The 20980-nt window shown below is 42.8% G+C and overlaps 1 protein-coding gene across 1 annotated transcript; it reads left to right on the top strand.

The window, feature by feature from the left end:
• The first annotated feature begins 2798 nt into the window (after positions 1-2798).
• LOC139421875 (keratin, type I cytoskeletal 18-like) lies at positions 2799-19230 on the top strand. The gene is made up of 11 exons (XM_071173004.1): positions 2799-2907; positions 6652-6922; positions 7281-7406; positions 7921-8003; positions 8363-8519; positions 12787-12954; positions 14437-14562; positions 15412-15534; positions 15639-15733; positions 16199-16224; positions 18430-19230. The coding sequence occupies exons 2-11, from the start codon at positions 6659-6661 to the stop codon at positions 18555-18557; spliced, it is 1296 nt and encodes a 431-aa protein (XP_071029105.1). The 5' UTR covers positions 2799-2907; positions 6652-6658; the 3' UTR covers positions 18558-19230.
• Positions 19231-20980: the final 1750 nt, after the last annotated feature.

Raw genomic sequence — 20980 nt, 5'->3', positions numbered from 1 at the left:
GTGCTATTTCCTCCATAGTGGAGCCTTTTTCACTAGCTGGCAACAGTTACCTTTCTAATGCTACCTTTCTAACAGCTACCTTTCTAACTGCATTGTGTCACTAAGACTTCAATATTACTTGTATATTTTCTTTGTCAGACCTAATACCTCTTTGTCAGACCTAATCTCTCTTAGTCAGACCTAATATCTCTTTGTCAGACCTAAAAACACAGTGATGTTCAGAACATGTAGTAACCATCGTAAGCCACAAGGTGGCAACAATACCTTGCAGATAATAAAAAAGTCTCTAAACTTCTGGCTGTCATTGGATATTCCTTAAATGGTTGCCAAACAAAAGCCCTATACAGAGGATTATTCACTGACGATAGTCAAATCATAAACCAATGGAGGATGTATTCGTAGTCTCACCAATGCAAATTATGTAAACATCATAAAAAGTATTTTTGCCATCCTTTACAAAATATGATATAAATGGCAGCTAACTTTCAAAGCTTGTACAACAATGACTGTGTGGTGTTTAACCTGAATTTTCTTCTCAAAGTGTGTACCATATGTTATTCAAAAAAAGAGTGACAGATGCACTTTACCACTGAACCGCAATAACGCTTCTGGCTAGATACAGTATTTGCATGGTTCCCCTCCTGTGGACGTTGTACAGTAGGATGCAAAACATTCACCAATCACCTGACAATATGACTTGTATATATCTGAGACAGAATATCTCACTCTCCTTTTTTACTTGTTTTTTTCTCCTCCACTGTATACTCAGTCCTCTTTCAACCAACGTGGTGAAAACAACTGTCAACATAGGACAAAATGCACGTTGTCTACAGTGAAACTCGTAGAGCAGGATTTAACTGACAGACCAAAGACTACTTAGTGACAGGAGATTCTTTGATCTACTACACAACTTGAGGCAAAATGGCCGCTGTACCTGCTCCACATTTGTTGTCTTGTTACGTATTCACACTATTCAGCTCTGTTGAACAGAGGAAGGAGGGAGAAAGGAAAACCACACCAGAGCAACATTAATCACATGAATCATCAGGCAGTTTACAGAGAGGCGTCAGGTTGACAAGACGGTCAACAGTACTTGAATATTTTAGATAAATGTCTTCAGGATACAGCTTTTTACAACACTACATGATACTGTATGTCTTTTGTGTGCCCTCTATTTTGCTCTATGATGCTATTTCATAGTATGTATGGACTAACACCGTATGAAGAAGTGTAATAACAGTGCATTGAGGCCAAGCTCAGTACCAGCTACTGTGGAACCTCAGGAAGCGCACCTGCTGAGACCTGTTGGAGGGAGATATTGTGGTTATGGCCTCAGGAAGTCAGGAAGTCATCAAGTTGGGATGGACCTTACTGTAGAGCAGGTGTGTTGGCTGTGATCAACCTGATTAACGTCACAGAGAGATTGGGGGGGGGGGCACACAGTTTACAAGAGGAAGACAGACTTATAGGAAGACCAGCAAATCCACAGTGTCTCCACAGTGTCTCTCTCTCTCTCTCTCTCTCTCTCTCTCTCTCTCTCTCTCTTGCTCTCTATTCTCTCTCTCTCCTTCTCTATCTCTCTCTCTCTTCTCTCGCTTGCTCTCTCAAACATTGTTGTGTTACAATTTTTAGCACTGCCTCAGACCCCTTGACTTTTTCCACATGTTGTTACGTTACAGCCTTATTCTAAAATGTGTTAAATATATGTTTTCCCCTCATCAATCTACACACAATAACCCATAATGAAAAAGCAAAAACAGGTTTTTCGAATTTTTTGCAAATTTATAAAAAACGTTTTTTTTAATCCAGTCCCTTTACTAAGTACTTTGTTGAAGCACCCTTGGCAGCGATTACAGCCTCGAGTCTTCTTGGGTATGACACTACAAGTCTGGCACACCTGTATTTGGGGAGTTTCTCCCATTCTTCTTCACAGATCCTCTCAAGCTCTGACAGCTTGGATAGGGAGCATCGCTGCACAGCTATTTTCAGATCTCTCAAGAGATGTTCGATCAGGTTCAAGTCCGGGCTCTGGCTGGGCCACTCAAGGACATTCAGAGACTTGTCCCGAAACCACTCCTGCGTTGTCTTGGCTGTGTGCTTAGGGTCGTTGTCCTGTTGGAAGCTGAACCTTCACCCCAGTCTGGGGTCCTGAGCACTCTGGAGCAGGTTTTCATCGGTCAACTCTCTGTAGCCTCAAGGGTCTTAAAATACAGCCTCATACCTCCTAAACTCCTTAGGATAAACAGTCAAGCCCTTCTATAGCCCTCTCATTAGAATCGATATAGCCAATCACCTAAACTCTTCAGAAGTGATAGAACAATTTAGTATTGACATAGCCACACATACAGTATAACTATTTAGTATTGACATAGCCACATATATACAGTATAACTATTTAATATTGACATAGCCACATATATACAGTAGAACTATTTAGTATTGACATAGCCACACATGCAGTATAACTATTTAGTATTGACATAGCCACATATATACAGTAGAACTATTTAATATTGACATAGCCACATATATACAGTAGAACTATGTAGTATTGACATAGCCACACATGCAGTAGAATTATTTAGTATTGACATAGCCACACATACAGTATAAATCTATTGACATAGCCTTCTGTTGTTTGATTAGACCCATTCTCTTTCCTTATTTTAAAATATTTGATTTTACTCTACTGAATGAAGTTCAGGTGACTTCTAGCTACCTGCAGGAGAGAACAACTCCAATGTCTTACAGAAGCTTCAGAGGCTACACCCACTTTTAGATGTGGCCCCTCCCCATTTCTCACCTCTATATTAATGCACCTGTTGCATTAGTCTCACAGTAGACTCAGCATTCTCCAGGATCCCTCTCTCCCTCTTTCTCTTTCTCACTGAAGAAAACAGAATCCAGGTCAGTGGTTTCATTTCACTATTTCTATAGATAATCAAGTTTGTCTGAATAACTGGAATGAAATGTATTTTTGAAAACAGTAAATGTGTAATGACAAAAACATTGAAAACTAAATTATAATGAAAGATCATAAGATTATAAATTATTGTTCAAATATCTTTATTTGTGCCTTCATCGCCTTATTTCTATATGTTTCTCTACTCATCACATCACAAAGGAAGGTTTTATTTTTCCTGATGTTTTGTCGTTGGTAGGAGAAACTCACAGAGTATTAAATGACAGAGAGTTCTACCTATTGAACGGCCCACCCACTGGTCCAATCAGCGTTGTTTCCATATCATTTCAACCAAAGAACTCAACGTGATGACATTAAATTCACTTGGAAAACTGATCGAATTTGCAAAAAGTCCTCAACGTTAGGGAATTGTGTATGTTTTTCACCCAACTTTTCCCCTAAATCCACTGACAGGGTGACATTTTTGGTTGATTTCACATTGAATTCACTTTAGCGGACAACTCAACCAAATGTAAATCCAAACTAGACGTTGAACTGACATCTGTGCCCAGTGGCTGGTGACTGTGGACACTGTCTGTTTACCATGCAAACACCAAACAATACTAGTATTGTTTTAGACAGAACATAACTATGAACTCCTTCATCTGAACTCATGTCTGTTCTTGGTTTTGTGATTTCTGTCATTGACAAGAGGTAAAAACTAGCTTTCTACCTTATTGTTGAATAGAATAATAACAACAATAACTATCCCCATAGTAATGTAAGATATGAAGGGTTTTCTGACAGTTCTTGGGAAACTCTTCTGATACCAGATTGGTAATTTACATGTTGATGATTGTACTGTAAACTGGGATGAAGTAATTGTTGATTGTCTCAAACAGTTTAGTAGTCACAAAGACAGTCTAGTAATCACAAAGACAGTCTAATAGTCATACAAACTGTCTACTAGCCGTGAAGACAGTCTAGTAGCCATAAAGACAGTCTACTAGTCACAAAGACAGCCTAGTAATCACAAAAACAGTCTAGTAACCAGTGCTCCCGCACATTGGCTAACCGGGCTATCTGCATTGTGTCCCGCCAACCCCTCTTTATGCTACTGCTACTCTCTGTTCATCATATATGCCACTTTTTTAACCATATCTACATGTACATACTACCTCAATCAGCCTGACTAACCGGTGTCTGTATATAGCCTCGCTACTGTATATAGCCTCGCTACTGTATATAGCCTCTCTACTGTATATAGCCTCTCTACTGTATATAGCCTCTCTACTGTATATAGCCTCGCTACTGTATATAGCCTCGCTACTGTGTATAGCCTCGCTACTGTATATAGCCTCTCTACTGTATATAGCCTCGCTACTGTATATAGCCCCGCTACTGTATATAGCCTCGCTACTGTATATAGCCTCGCTACTGTATATAGCCTCGCTACTGTATATAGCCTCTCTACTGTCTATAGCCTCTCTACTGTATATAGCCTCTCTACTGTATATAGCCTCGCTACTGTATATAGCCTCGCTACTGTATATAGCCTCTCTACTGTCTATAGCCTCTCTACTGTATATAGCCTCTCTACTGTATATAGCCTCTCTACTGTATATAGCCTCTCTACTGTATATAGCCTCGCTACTGTATATAGCCTCTCTACTGTCTATAGCCTCTCTACTGTATATAGCCTCTCTACTGTATATAGCCTCGCTACTGTATATAGCCTCGCTACTGTATATAGCCTCGCTATAGTCTAGTAATCACAAAGACAGTCTAATAGTCATACAAACTGTCTACTAGCCGTGAAGACAGTCTAGTAGCCATAAAGACAGTCTACTAGTCACAAAGACAGCCTAGTAATCACAAAAACAGTCTAGTAACCAGTGCTCCCGCACATTGGCTAACCGGGCTATCTGCATTGTGTCCCGCCAACCCCTCTTTATGCTACTGCTACTCTCTGTTCATCATATATGCCACTTTTTTAACCATATCTACATGTACATACTACCTCAATCAGCCTGACTAACCGGTGTCTGTATATAGCCTCGCTACTGTATATAGCCTCGCTACTGTATATAGCCTCTCTACTGTATATAGCCTCTCTACTGTATATAGCCTCTCTACTGTATATAGCCTCGCTACTGTATATAGCCTCGCTACTGTATATAGCCTCTCTACTGTATATAGCCTCTCTACTGTATATAGCCTCTCTACTGTATATAGCCTCTCTACTGTATATAGCCTCGCTACTGTATATAGCCTCGCTACTGTGTATAGCCTCGCTACTGTATATAGCCTCGCTACTGTATATAGCCTCGCTACTGTATATAGCCTCGCTACTGTATATAGCCTCTCTACTGTCTATAGCCTCTCTACTGTATATAGCCTCTCTACTGTATATAGCCTCGCTACTGTATATAGTCTCGCTACTGTATATAGCCTCTCTACTGTCTATAGCCTCTCTACTGTATATAGCCTCTCTACTGTATATAGCCTCTCTACTGTATATAGCCTCGCTACTGTATATAGCCTCTCTACTGTCTATAGCCTCTCTACTGTATATAGCCTCTCTACTGTATATAGCCTCTCTACTGTATATAGCCTCTCTACTGTATATAGCCTCTCTACTGTCTATAGCCTCTCTACTGTATATAGCCTCTCTACTGTATATAGCCTCTCTACTGTATATAGCCTCTCTACTGTATATAGCCTCGCTACTGTATATAGCCTCTCTACTGTCTATAGCCTCTCTACTGTATATAGCCTCTCTACTGTATATAGCCTCTCTACTGTATATAGCCTCTCTACTGTATATAGCCTCGCTACTGTATATAGCCTCTCTACTGTATATAGCCTCTCTACTGTATATAGCCTCTCTACTGTATATAGCCTCTACTGTATATAGCCTCTCTACTGTTATTTTCAACTGTATTTTACCTATTGTTTACCTAACACCTTTTTTGCACTATTGGTTAGAGCCTGTAAGTGAGCATTTCATGTGACAAATAAACTTTGATTTGATTTGATAATCATGAAGACAGTATGGTAGCCATAAAGACAGTTTAGTAGCCATAAAGACAGTTTAGTAGTCACAAAGACTGTCTAGTAGCCGTAAAGACAGTCTAGTAGTCATACAAACTGTCTAGTAGCCGTGCAGACAGTCTAGTAGTCACAAAGACAGTCTAGTAGTCATAAAATCTGTCTAGTGGCCATACAAACTGTCTAGTGGCCATACAGACAGTCTGGTAGTCATAAAGACAGTCTGGTAGTCATAAAGACAGTCTGGTAGTCATAAAAACTGTCTAGTAATCATAAAGACAGTGTAGTAGTTGTAAAAATAGTAATCCATTGAGGTTTATCACTGGCTGATTCTTGGTTTGAATAGACAGCAGCGATGTCAAAATGGCCCCCAGGCTGTGTTCTTTTTAGCCCATGAATATATTGTTTCCGTCTGATCAAAGTCATGCACATTTGGTATGTTGACAGACCTGTTATACTAGCCTAAGGTTTACGTGCCTTTAATAATTATTTGCATACTGCAACAATCAATGGTGTAATGACCTTGATCTATTTTGAGGATTTACATATGAAACTGAGCTGAAGCATCACTAGACTAGAGACATTTTTCTTGAGGCCACATTAGTTATGTGAAGTCGACACAAGTGTGTTTATTACAACAGCGTTCCGACCCTCAAATTTTTATCAGGTCTTCTTCCTCTTTGTCATCTCCCACACAGCGCCGTCATGTCGTCCAGTTTCTCAGTGCGGAGCTTCTCTGTGGGCCGTCAGCCCTCTTTCTCAAGCCTGTCTCTGAGAGACAGCGGCCGTGCCCGCTCCAGAGCTGCCGTGTCCTTTGCCACCAGCCCCCTGACCCGCTCCGCCTCCATCAGCCATGACCTGAACAGAGTTCCAGTCACCCTGAACCTCAATGGGCAGCTGGGCAACCACACCAACGAGAAGGAGGCCATGCAGGGCCTCAACAACCGCCTGGCCACTTACCTGGACAAGGTGGGTGGAAGGTAGCCTAGGGGGTAGGGGTTAGAGAAGTGGTTCAGCAACCGGAGGCTCGCTGGTTCAAATCCTAGATCTGACTGGAAATCTAGTGTAGAGTGAGCTAGCTGCTTTCCTGAACAGAGGAGGCTGGTGGGAGGAGCTTAGGAGGAAGAGCTCATTGTAATATCTGTAATGTCATTAATGAAACGTTATCAGACACATCAGACACATGGAAACCACATGTTTAACCTCATTCCATGGATTCCTTTCCAGCCATTACAATGAGCCCGTCCTCTTCTGATCCTGAGTGCCATCCTGTCGTTGTACCCTTGAGCAAGCACTTTGCAAGATAATGGATAAGTCTTGTTCTTAGGTGCGCTCCCTGGAGACGTCCAACGCAGACCTGGAGCTGAGGATCAAGCAGATAATGATTGAGCGCCTCCCTAAAGGTCACGACTTCGAAACCATGATGGCCCAGGCCCACCAGGTGGAACAGGAGGTGGGTTCCCAGCGTCCCTACGTTCCCATGAGCCCTCTCTCTCACCCCACGTAACTTAACCAATGCTCTTTTCTCACTGTACAATGAGGACACTGTGTCTATGTCTGAGTCATGATGTGTATTTACACATTGTGAACATAGTCACGCTCAGTACACACGTGTGGCCCGTACACGTACAGGTTTACCATACAAGTGTTAACACAGTGACTCTCTTTAATAGGTGTTTAACATTAGCAGAAATAGACCCTTTTACTTAACCTGCGCTAGACTGCCCCACCAGATGGTGGGTTATAGATGAGCATAAGGCCATTTTAAACGGGTACAGTTTAATGCATTACCCAATATCCCAAGGATGCATATGGAGTCAGTGTTTCAGTAAGTGAGGGTTAAGTGACAGTGAAAGGGTCAGTTTAAGATACATTAGAGATGATGGAAACCTTCAACTGTAAAATTGTACTAGTACGTGGTAGATATGTGAAAGGTAACGCTTACCCTGACCCCTGTCTTTCCTCAGGTGAGGAAGAAGACACTGGAGAACGCTCGCCTCATGCTGGAGATTGACAATGCTAAACTGGCAGCTGACGACTTCAGGATCAAGTGAGTGTGTTTCTCTGTGTTTGCTTCTGAACATCTGTCCAGTTCAGTTTTGAAGTGAAAGCTCTTCAAACATGGTTTGCAGATGTATGTTCAGGCTCCACACCAACGCTGCACTAAGTAGACAAATATTTGTCTGCATAGTGCAACTGTGTGCTTGTGTGTGTTTTAGTCTGTGTTTGTGTCAGTTAATCCTTCCCCTCCTCCCTCACCCAACCCCACCCCTTCTTCAAGTGTAATGTTGATTTTACTATCTGTATTGAATACTTTAGAAACATTAGTCACCAAAGCTCTCACAATCTCTCCCTCAGAATCTCTCACTTCTCAATCTCTTCCTCCTCCTCCTCCTCCTCCTCCTCCAGGTGGGAGACAGAGTTGTGCATGTCCCAGTCTGTGGAGAGGGACTGTTTGGCCCTGAAGAAGGCCAAGGTGGACCATGATCAGATCATTGGGTCCCTGAAAGGAGACCTAGACAGCCTGAAGGAAGAGATCTACTTCCTGAAGAAGAACCATGAGGAGGTGAGAGGAGGTAGCTCCGTAGATTAGGACTTTATCCATCTTAAAGCATATAAGTCAGAAATTGGAGAGAGGTGGACTTTCTTTATTAAGGATGATGGTATCCTGACAGACAAAACTAGTGGAAATGATGTCATCAAGATGTCATTTTAACCAGTTTTGACCTCTGGGATAGAGGGGCCAGGAGTTTTTCCTCACTTCATTACGAAGCCAGGAAAAACTATGGGTCCCTAGTTATAGCCAGGTTATAACTGAACCCATGCTCTCCTAGAATGGGGAGATATCTCTGACTGGAGTAAGACAAGGATGTCCTCTGTCACTTTTTCTCTTCTTACTGGCCATTGACCGAATGGTCTGAACTGAATGACAGACCACTGAATCACGTAAGTGGTCTGAAAGGGGAAGAGACTGGTCCTCTGTTCATTTCTGTCCCAGTGGTGGTATCACTCTACATCCCCTTGGAAGCTTGGAGTAGGAACCGGCTCAGACTCTGAAACCCAGCACCGGAGGCCTCTTTGTCTTAAGTAACTCAAAGCCTGAGTAACTCAGGTCTTAGCTTTTTTTACTCAAGTCTACAGAGACCCCTCTCAAAACAGCATTGGTTCACTGGTTGCTCTGCTCTGAATAGGAACACTACAGACCTGTGTGAAGGGATAAGTCACCTTGTACTACTTGTATGTGGCACAGGGTAGAACGATGTGATTGTAAGTTTCGACTGGTGTGAGTGTGCACGTGCCTGCGTCCGTGTGCGTGTGTGTGCCTGCCTCTGTGTGTGTGGGTGCTTGGCTAATCCCTTCCTATTTTCCTCTGGTGTGTGTATGTGTGTGTGTTTGTGTGTTGTCGATAACTAGCCCTAGATGTGCTCGGTGTGTCTATAAAGCTGGTTGTGGTGCCAATGCAGTGGTGCCATATGCTGAGTATATTAAGATGTGTATTTCGCAGAGAGGGAGAGGGAGAGGGAGAGGAAGAGGGAGAGAGAGAGAGAGAGAGGGGGGGGGGGGCAGTGAGAGGCCCCTGAGCAAGGCAGTTAACCCACTGTTCTCCGGGCGCCGATGGCGTGGATGTAGATTGAGGCAACTAACTGCACCTCTCTGATTCAGAGGGGTTGGATTTAATGCGGAAGACACATTTCAGTTGAATGCATTCAGTTGTACAACTGACTATCCCCCTGTCCCTGTAAGAGGGAACAGTGAGAGACAGCAGTGATAGGGAACAGTGAGAGAGAACAGTGACATGAGCTCACCTTCATCAAGTATTCATGGAGAGGATGTTAATAATGAAGAGGGTCTCTCTGTCACAGTGGGGTGTAGAATTCACTGACCTCTCTGTCACAGTGGTGTGTAGAATTCACTGACCTCTCTGTCACAGTGGGGTGTAGAATTCACTGACCTCTCTGTCACAGTGGTGTGTAGAATTCACTGACCTCTCTGTCACAGTGGTGTGTAGAATTCACTGACCTCTCTGTCACAGTGGGGTGTAGAATTCACTGACCTCTCTGTCACAGTGGGGTGTAGAATTCACTGACCTCTCTGTCACAGTGGTGTGTAGAATTCACTGACCTCTCTGTCACAGTGGGGTGTAGAATTCACTGACCTCTCTGTCACAGTGGTGTGTAGAATTCACTGACCTCTCTGTCACAGTGGTGTGTAGAATTCACTGACCTCTCTGTCACAGTGGTGTGTAGAATTCACTGACCTCTCTGTCACAGTGGTGTGTAGAATTCACTGACCTCTCTCTGTCACAGTGGTGTGTAGAATTCACTGACCTCTCTGTCACAGTGGTGTGTAGAATTCACTGACCTCTCTGTCACAGTGGTGTGTAGAATTCACTGACCTCTCTGTCACAGTGGGGTGTAGAATTCACTGACCTCTCTGTCACAGTGGTGTGTAGAATTCACTGACCTCTCTCTGTCACAGTGGTGTGTAGAATTCACTGACCTCTCTCTGTCACAGTGGTGTGTAGAATTCGCTGATCTCTCTCTGTCACAGTGGTGTGTAGAATTCACTGACCTTCTCTCTGTCACAGAGGTGTGTAGAATTCACTGACCTCTCTGTCACAGTGGTGTGTAGAATTCACTGACCTCTCTCTGTCACAGTGGTGTGTAGAATTCGCTGATCTCTCTCTGTCACAGTGGTGTGTAGAATTCACTGACCTTCTCTCTGTCACAGTGGGGTATAGAATGTCTGATATACTACGGCTTTCAGCCAATCAGCATTCAGGGCGCGATCCACCCAGTTTATAATGTCTGATATACCACGGATGTTAGCTAATCGGCATTCAGGGCTCAAACCACCCGGTTTTTAATGTATTACAGCACACGCTCTCTTGGAGGACTAATACACAAACACAGAATATTCATAAAAGCATAGAAAAACTAACATAGAGATCAACATGGGGGAAAAACATGTTAGAAATACACTGAAACACAAAGTCAATCACAGACTCATTATTTAAGTCTGGGGGTCTAAGCCAGGTTCCTGTCAGGTACTTTGCAGGGGTTGGAACCAGTTCAGGGAACAGAACAGAAAACAGTCAAATATCAAAATTATTAAAGGAACAGAATCAGAACAGGGAACGAAGGTTATCTACATTGTTCTGAAACAGAACCGTTATTTTAAAAGTATGGGAACTGGTTAATAACGTTATTTTAAGTTCCAGCATTTTTTTCTAGTCCCACAATTAAACTCAACAAAGCACCTATGCAAAGCCCTCACTCCTCCTGAAGCATAGATTACTGTAGCCTACTGATGATGTTACATAGGTTACTGTAGTCTACTGATGATGTTACATAGGTTACTGTAGTCTACTGATGATGTTACATAGGTTACTGTAGTCTACTGATGATGTTACATAGGTTACTGTAGTCTACTGATGATGTTACATAGGTTACTGTAGTCTACTGATGATGTTACATAGGTTACTGTAGCCTAGTGTTGATGTTACATAGGTTACTGTAGTCTACTGATGATGTTACATAGGTTACTGTAGTCTACTGATGATGCTACATAGGTTACTGTAGCCTACTGATGATGTTACATAGGTTACTGTAGTCTACTGATGATGTTACATAGGTTACTGTAGACTACTGATGATGTTACATAGGTTACTGTAGCCTACTGATGATGTTACATAGGTTACTGTAGCCTACTGATGATGTTACATAGTTTACTGTAGTCTACTGATGATGTTACATAGGTTACTGTAGTCTACTGATGATGTTACATAAGTTACTGTAGTCTACTGATGATGTTACATAGGCTACTGTAGTCTACTGATGATGTTAAATAGGTTACTGTAGTCTAGTGATGATGTTACATAGGTTACTGTAGTCTAGTGATGATGTTAAATAGGTTACTGTAGTCTAGTGATGATGTTACATAGGTTACTGTAGTCTAGTGATGATGTTACATAGGTTACTGTAGTCTACTGATGATGTTACATAGGTTACTGTAGTCTACTGATGATGTTACAAGCGTGATTCAGGAATTAGGGAGAGAGATTTTCAATCAGAATGGATGAACTTTTTCAATGCTAGTTGAGGATACTGTAGTTATCACATTTCCCTTTGAAATTATTAGCCACAAAAAGGTAAGATGTGCTTTTAATTCTAGTGCTGCTCTGCACAAACAAGCTTGTTAGCTAGCTAACGTTAGCTTTGTCCAACATTAAGACAACTCTCGGATGTTCAAAGACATTCAAAGTTCCTCCATAGACTCTGCTCCTCGTAGGTATAATTCTGTGGTCCTAATTCAGATTATGCAGACCATAATAAGATGCCCAGAGCTTCAAGGCAAGCCTCCTCCTCCACCCTTTCTCACTGTAAAATCTCAGTCTCATCTCATGTCCTACACTTGTCTGTCCACAGTGACTGGCAGCACAGTGTAAGGGTTTGGCTTTCATTATGATTAAACCATTCTGTTACAGCAAAAGACAATTTGCTCTTAATGACTTTCCCATACAGATGTAATCGTTTGCCTGCTCCGTAGCAAGCTGCTCCTTCCGCACTGAGTATTTTAATGTCGAGCTCAATGTAAAAAATACAATCATCTCAGAGGTTTTAAAAGGAACAGAAAGGAGCGATATAAAAGTACGTTTTGGGGGGTTCGGACCGTTTCAGAACTTTATTTTACTGGTCGGAACATTGGACGGAACAAAATAAGTAATGGTTCTGTTCAGAAAGACACCATTGGAAAAAAGTTCCAACCCCTGGTACTTTGTGACAACATTTGTAATTGATTGATTGATTTATGTATGACTTGTCTCTCTGCAGGAGGTGGAGTCTATGAAGGGCCATATTGCTGCTCAGACTGTGAACGTGGAGGTGGACGCGGGCCGTGGTGGACCTGAACTGGGCACAGTAATGTCAGAGCTCAGAACTCAGTACGAGGGCATCATCAAGAAGAACAAGGACCAGGCTGAGCAGTGGTACCTCAAGAAGGTTAGTTCAGGACTGGCTGGCTGGGGACCTCAAGAAGGTCAGTGGGGGACTGGCTGGATGGGGACCTCAAGAAGGTCAGTGGGGGATTGGCTGGATGGGGACCTCAAGAAGGTCAGTGGGGGACTGGCTAGATGGGTACCTCAAGAAGGTCAGTGGGGACTGGCTGGATGGGGACCTCAAGAAGGTCAGTGGGGGACTGGCTGGATGGGGACCTCAAGAAGGTCAGTGGGAGACTGGCTGGATGGGGACCTCAAGAAGGTCAGTGGGAGACTGGCTGGATGGGGACCTCAAGAAGGTCAGTGGGAGACTGGCTGGATGGGGACCTCAAGAAGGTCAGTGGGGGACTGGCTGGCTGGGGACCTCAGAAGGTCAGTGGGGGACTGGCTGGCTGGGGACCTCAAGAAGGTCAGTGGGAGACTGGCTGGATGGGGACCTCAAGAAGGTCAGTGGGGGATTGGCTGGATGGGGACCTCAAGAAGGTCAGTGGGAGACTGGCTGGATGGGGACCTCAAGAAGGTCAGTGGGAGACTGGCTGGATGGGGACCTCAAGAAGGTCAGTGGGGGACTGGCTGGCTGGGGACCTCAAGAAGGTCAGTGGGAGACTGGCTGGCTGGGGACCTCAAGAAGGTCAGTGGGAGACTGGCTGGATGGGGACCTCAAGAAGGTCAGTGGGGGATTGGCTGGATGGGGACCTCAAGAAGGTCAGTGGGAGACTGGCTGGATGGGGACCTCAAGAAGGTCAGTGGGAGACTGGCTGGATGGGGACCTCAAGAAGGTCAGTGGGGGACTGGCTGGCTGGGGACCTCAGAAGGTCAGTGGGAGACTGGCTGGCTGGGTGCATCACCATGCCAGAAACTAGACACTAGAGTTTAGTCTCTAGGGGCTGATTTGTAACATGAGATAAGTGCCTGTGACTCAAATGTTCATGCAAATCTCCCGTTGGAAATGCATGTGTATCTCAAGTTACGATTCAGGCGTATCATAGTTATCATATCCAGGTGAACCCAGGTGTGGTATCTAGTAACTTACTGTAGTGTTCTCAGTAACCTGGGGATGCGGTGTGTTCAGGAACGTGTGTGTTACTGTTCTCAGTAACCTGGGGATGCGGTGTGTTCAGGAACGTGTGTGTTACTGTTTTCAGTAACCTGGGGATGTGGTTTGTTCAGGAACGTGTGTGTTACTGTTTGCAGTAACCTGGGGGTGAGGTGTGTTCAGGAACGTGTGTGTTACTGTTTTCAGTAACCTGGGGGTGAGGTGTGTTCAGGAACGTGTGTGTTACTGTTTTCAGTAACCTGGGGGTGAGGTGTGTTCAGGAACGTGTGTGTTACTGTTTTCAGTAACCTGGGGGTGAGGTGTGTTCAGGAACGTGTGTGTTACTGTTCTCAGTAACCTGGAGGTGAGGTGTGTTCAGGAACGTGTGTTACTGTTTTCAGTAACCTGGGGGTGCGGTGCATTTAGGAACGTGTGTGTGGTGTGTTACAGCTGGAGATGGTGCAGAACGAGGTAAAGGAGTCTAACGAGGCTCTCAGGGGGGCTCAGAGTGAGTTGGTGGAGAGACAGCGCTTCCTACAGAACCTGGAGGTGGAGCTGGAGAGTCTGCACAAACAGGTAGGAACTAGGAACCTGTCAACTGGGCGTTGTGTTGTACTGGGGATCTACAGCTGGACAACCAGCACAACTACAGTATCGATGGGATCCTTGCTCTTTTCCCCACCCATGTTATGGACAACCCATGTTGTTGACTGTAAATATATCTCACCTTCCTTGATGTTGGGTCAGATACACTCCTTTAGGAGAACCCTTTTTGGTTCTAGGGTTCTTTAAATGGTTCTTCTAGCAGGTTCTAGAGAGCACCTTGTTTCTAAGAGTGTAGGGATCAGTGTTATAACGACACCCATCCCCTGACCTGTATGTACAGATTCTCTTCCTTTCTGTAATCACACACTGTATATTTGATGAGAAGGTGTATCGGGTATACATTTAATCTGCGCGTGTACATCACTGTATATTTGATGAGAAGGTGTATCGGGTATACATTTAATCTGCGCGTGTTCATGTGTGCATGCATGTTTGTCTCGTCCTCAGTTTATTTGCATTGCCCCTCCCCCCCTGGAACACTGCTGCTACTCTCTGTTATTATCTATGCATCGTCACTTTAATAACTCTACCTACATGTACATATTACCTCAATTACCTCGGTAACGGTACCCCCTGTATGTAGCCCCGCTATTGTTATTTATTGCTGCTCTTTAATTATTTGTTATTCTTATCTCTTACTTTTTTTTTTTTTTCTTAAATCTGCATTGTTGGTTAAGGGCTTGTAAGTAAGCATTTCACAGTAAGGTTACACCTGTTGTATTCAGCATTTCACAGTAAGGTCTGTTGTATTTGGCGCATGTGACAAATAACATTTGATTTGATGTGATTTCTTTATCGGACTCACCCTCTCCACCCCAGGTGTCAGCTCTGAAGGGTAACCTGGGGGAGACTGGTCAGAAGTACAGCCTGGAGATGGAGCGTCTGCAGACCACGCTGTCCCAGCTGGAGGAGGACCTGTCTCAGCTGCGTCTGGACATGCAGGTACTCACTGGTAGCCCAGCGGCTAAGGAGGTGGAACTGTATTCACATCTCCGTTGTTTACAGTAACAAATGGACTAATAAAGTTGTGTTGTATTTTATTGCAGCGCAACAAGACGGACTATGAACAGCTGCTCCGCATCAAGCAGAACTTAGAGATAGAGATCGCCACCTACAGGAGACTGCTGGAGGGAGAGGAGACGTGAGTCACGAGGATGATCGTCTTTATGTGAACGTTTAAAGGGACATTTTCAACTTCATATTCATCATCTCCAGCACCACCCCAACATTAACATATATGAAAATTGCACGTTTCTATGTTTTGTAGTAAAAAAATATAGAGGAAGATAAGTGTTTCCAGAGACATCATCCGTGTGCATCGTGTGATTTTAACCAATTATGAGTAGGCATTGCCTGCTAATTGTCTACTAATTAATTGATGATGTCATTGGAAACGCTTCTCTTCCTCTATCTTTGTTACATATAATGCTATGGTCAGATGTAAATAAGGGGTGCTTAGTACTGTATATCCAGGAAAGTTCTGCTCTCAGTTGAGTTGATTCAAACAGATAATTGTTCTTCCTGGGACATAACATCTTCTGCCAGTGGCAATTTCCATGTATCAGTTAAAGTCATTGAGCACATTCTTTTTCCATTATTGATGCAGGATAAAAGAAGTACCATCACCAAAACGTGAGTAACAATACTTTAACTTGACATCACTCTCACATCCTCATTGACACAGGCTAACCTAAGCAAACATCAACAATTACTTACTCAGAAAAACATTGATTGATTGGCGCACAATTGGCCCAGCGTCTTCCAGGTTTGGCCGGGGTAGGCCGTCATTGTAAATAATAATTTGTTCCTAACTGACTTGCCCAGTTAAATGAAGGTTCAATAAAAAATAAAAGAAACGATTAAAATGATTGTGGACGTGACCGTACACCTGGATGGAGAAAGCTGATAAAGGTATCAGTGTGACATTAGGTAATTCCATCCATGGTGTGTGAAAAGAGTCCCCATTCATTCATGAATAGGTCATTTCATTCTCACACAGAGAGACCTCAATTCACCTCAGCCTCTCAAATGGACTGCATGGACTTATCCTGATCACCCATCCTGGTCACCCATCCATCGTTTGTTTCCCTTTCTTTCTTTCGTATCTTCCCTCCTCCCTTCTCTCCTCCCTCCTCCCTCCCTTCTCTCCTCCCTCCTCCCTTCTCTCGTCCCTCCTCGTCCCTCCTCCCTTCTCTCGTCCCTCCTCCCTTCTCTCCTCCCTCCTCCCTTCTCTCGTCCCTCCTCCCTTCTCTCGTCCCTCCTCCCTTCTCTCGTCCCTCCTCCCTTCTCTCATCCCTCCTCCCTTCTCTCATCCCTCCTCCCTTCTCCAACTCACTCTCACCTTCATCGAGCATTTCATTGGTCTGAATGTTCACCAGGCTCAAGGTCCAGGGGGGTTACGCTCCTGGGGGAAGTTTCCCCTAGGTACAGATTTAGGATCAGCTCCCCCTCCCCCAATCCTAGTCGGGAAACTGCAAAACTGACCCAAGATCAAAATCTAGGGGCAACTTTACCCTACACCAAGCAGTTACACTGGGAAACGACCCTAGGCTAGCTTGTGTAGGTACTGTCGGTGACTTATAGAGTAAAGTGGAGGTACTCCGGGCCATTGGCTCACTGACAAAGCCAACTGCCCAACACCTATTTACACTGCAGGTTTAAAATAGGGTCAGCGGTGTTGCCTTATGTCAGAATCAAATGTACAACTTAATTCTGTGCTGCTTCCGCCACCCTGGCATCAAATCAAGGGGCCGTGGCCACAGACTAATGGCAGTTTCATAAGCCTGCAAACAAAGCAAACACCCAAAACAGCGCTGTCCCTAGCAACTGCCTTAGATGAAAATAATACCACAAGTCTCAATGTTGTAACGTAGTGTTACTGACTACTCACTGCATCAATTTGGTAGCACTTTATTTGGGGTGTACTTACAAAAGGAATTCTTAGCACATTCATAAGCTATACTTAATTCATTCATACACTATACTTAACTCATTCATAAGCTATACTTAACTCATTCATAAGCTATACTTAAATCATTCATAAGCTACACTTAACTCATTCATAAGCTACACTTAACTCATTCATAAGCTATACTTAACACATTCATAAGCTATACATAACACATTCATAAGCTATACTTAACTCTTTCATAAGCTATACTTAACTCATTCATAAGCTATACTTAACTCATTCATAAGCTATACATAACACATTCATAAGCTATACTTAACTCATTTATAAGCTATACTTAACTCATTCATAAGCTATACTTAACTCATTCATAAGCTATACTTAACTCATTCATAAGCTATACATAACACATTCATAAGCTATACTTAACTCATTTATAAGCTACACTTAACTCATTCATAAGCTATACTTAACACATTCATAAGCTATACATAACACATTCATAAGCTATACTTAACTCATTCATAAGCTATACTTAACACATTCATAAGCTATACATAACACATTCATAAGCTATACTTAACACATTCATAAGCTATACTTAACACATTCATAAGCTATACTTAACTCTTTCATAAGCTATACTTAACTCATTCATAAGCTATACTTAACTCATTCATAAGCTATACATAACACATTCATAAGCTATACTTAACTCATTTATAAGCTATACTTAACTCATTCATAAGCTATACATAACACATTCATAAGCTATACTTAACACATTCATAAGCAGTAGATATATCATCAACAAGTTGGCAAGTTCATAGGTCGTGTTACAAATCAGAGCCTGTTGGGTTACAGCAATACTGTGACATCCTCTTCCTCATCCTCTTCCTCAACCTCTTCCTCTCGTTTCCCTGCAGAGGAGCCGGATGTGCGGACCAGGAAGATAGTGAAGGTGGTGACTCAGACTATGATCAACGGTAAGGTGGTGGATGAGTCCAGCGAGGTGGAGCAGATACAGGAGGAGGTGAAGAAGAAGAAGAAGTGAGAAGGGCCTCATCATCATCATCATCATCATCATCTTCATATAGCCTCGTTAATGTTATTTTATTGTGTTCTTTTTTAAATTAATTTTTACTTTATTTAGTAAACATTTTCTTAACTATAATTTCTTAAAACTGCATTGTTGGTTAAGGGCTTGTAAGTAAGCATTTCACAGTAAGGTCTACTACACCTGTGTGACAAATAACATTTGATTTGATCGTTTCTTCTCACACATCGTGGTCAAGGGCCAGCCTTACCCACTGACCCTCAGGGGCCTCCACTAACATGGATGTCTGTTTCAATCCCATCAGAGTGTTAGTCTTCCCTGTTCCTTTCACAGCCTCATGGATATGTCTGTGGACACTATGAGCTATATAGTATATAGTATGCATACAATAATATGATAACACAATAATATGAGATGTACTGAAAGTCAATGAGATGTATCATATGACATCTGTCACTCAGTTGTCACATGACTAACATGGCTGTTGTTTAATAAAAGGTTTTGCTTTGTGCATTAAACTATTTATTTCTATATTTAAGTAACAAGCAATAGACACAGTAAATCTCTTTCAACTGAACTGCATTTTTTGGGCTGGGCTTTCAACAGGCTTTTGTGTCTGTGTCTATAAACTTCTGTAATGTCTGAAATAAAGGTTTGTCTTTTAGTCAAAGTTGGTATTATTTTCCCTTTTATTTTGTTTCATCATCATGGAGTGTCCAAAATACTTCTTATATGTTCAATAACTATCAACCACAATCTACAATGTAAGACGTATTACATCCAACACATTCCACACATACTCAAAACATACTCAAAACATACTCAAAACACATTCTATGAATTCTACACATACTCAAAACACATTCTATGAATTCTACACATACTCAAAACACATTCTATGAATTCTACACACACTCAAAACACATTCTATGAATTCTACACACACTCAAAACACATTCTATGAATTCTACACACACTGAAAACACATTCTATGAATTCTACACACACTGAAAACACATTCTATGAATTCTACACATACTGAAAACACATTCTATGAATTCTACACATACTCAAAACACATTCTATGAATTCTACACATACTGAAAACACATTCTATGTAAAACCATGAAACTACCCTGTCTACTACGTAGCCTAATGAGCACAATGGCACGTCAGTGGAGATAACTGTGCCTGTTCATGTGCGTGTGATGACTGCTTTGTGCAGTAGGTAGGCATGCATACAACACTGCAAGGTTACCTTCATGTTGAGCCTAAACGTCTGTCTGACAGCTCTGATTAATGCTCCAGTCCTATTCATCCATCATAGCACTTAGCTAATGACACTTTGTAATGATGAAAGCTTAGTAAGACAATTCGATTTGATGTCCTTATTGTACTTATGGCCTTTAATCAACTTTAACATCGAAGTCAAATAATGCAAATGCCATCCAATCTTTCACCAGAATACTTTACCTTGTAATCAGAGACATTTAGTAAATGCTGCTAAAGGCTGTGAGGTACGAGACAGAGGTGCCGTCTAAATAATATGTTTTACTAAATGACTGACTGACTTCAACAGACAAACAGCTTTTACAATGACAAGTTCACGACCTCCATCAAATGCAAGTCAGCTGAGTCCAAAAACTGTGTTGCTGAAATGCATTGTTGTGAATGTAAAGCAGTGTGTTGCTGAGCTACACAGATGTAATTACATAATCATTACCTGCAGAAACCATTATGCTGTCACCTTGGCATCAGTTATTTATGGGAAGATAATCTGTGAAAGCAAAAAATGTGTCTAAATATGCGATGGGATAGGGCTGTTTGTAAGTATGTGTGGGTCTGTCCGGGTCTGTGATGGTCTGTGTAGGTCTTTGTGGGTCTGTCCCGGTCTGTGTGGGTCTATCCAGGTCTGTGTGGGTCTGTGTGGGTCTGTGTGGGTCTTTGTGGGTCTTTGTGGGTCTGTCCCGGTCTGTGTGGGTCTGTCCAGGTCTGACCCGGTCTGTCCCGGTCTCTGTGGGTCTGTGTGGGTCTGTCCAGGTCTGTGTAGGTCTGTGTGGGTCTGTCTGGGTCTCTGTGGGTCTCTGTGGGTCTGTCCATGTCTGTGTGGGTTGTGTGGGTCTGTGTGGGTCTGTCCGGATCTATGTGGGTCTGTGGGTCTATGTGGGTCTGTCCATGTTTCTGTCGGTCTTTTTGTGTCTGTGTTGGTCTGTCCAGGTCTGTGTGGGTCTATGTGGGACTGTGTGGGTCTATGTGGGTCTGTCCGGGTCTGTGTGGGTCTGTTTGGGTGTATAGAGACCCACAAAGACCCACACAGACCCAGATAGTAATGTATGATCATGTATAGTCATGTATTGTCATGTATGATCATGTATAGTTATGTATGGTGTTGTATAGTTATGTATATGTGTGCTGCTTCA

This window comes from Oncorhynchus clarkii, chromosome 12, assembly GCF_045791955.1.
Source record: "Oncorhynchus clarkii lewisi isolate Uvic-CL-2024 chromosome 12, UVic_Ocla_1.0, whole genome shotgun sequence".
Lineage (NCBI taxonomy): Eukaryota > Metazoa > Chordata > Actinopteri > Salmoniformes > Salmonidae > Oncorhynchus > Oncorhynchus clarkii.
The sequence above is the reverse complement of the archived record's forward strand: the minus strand, read 5'-3'. Positions and strand labels throughout refer to the sequence as shown.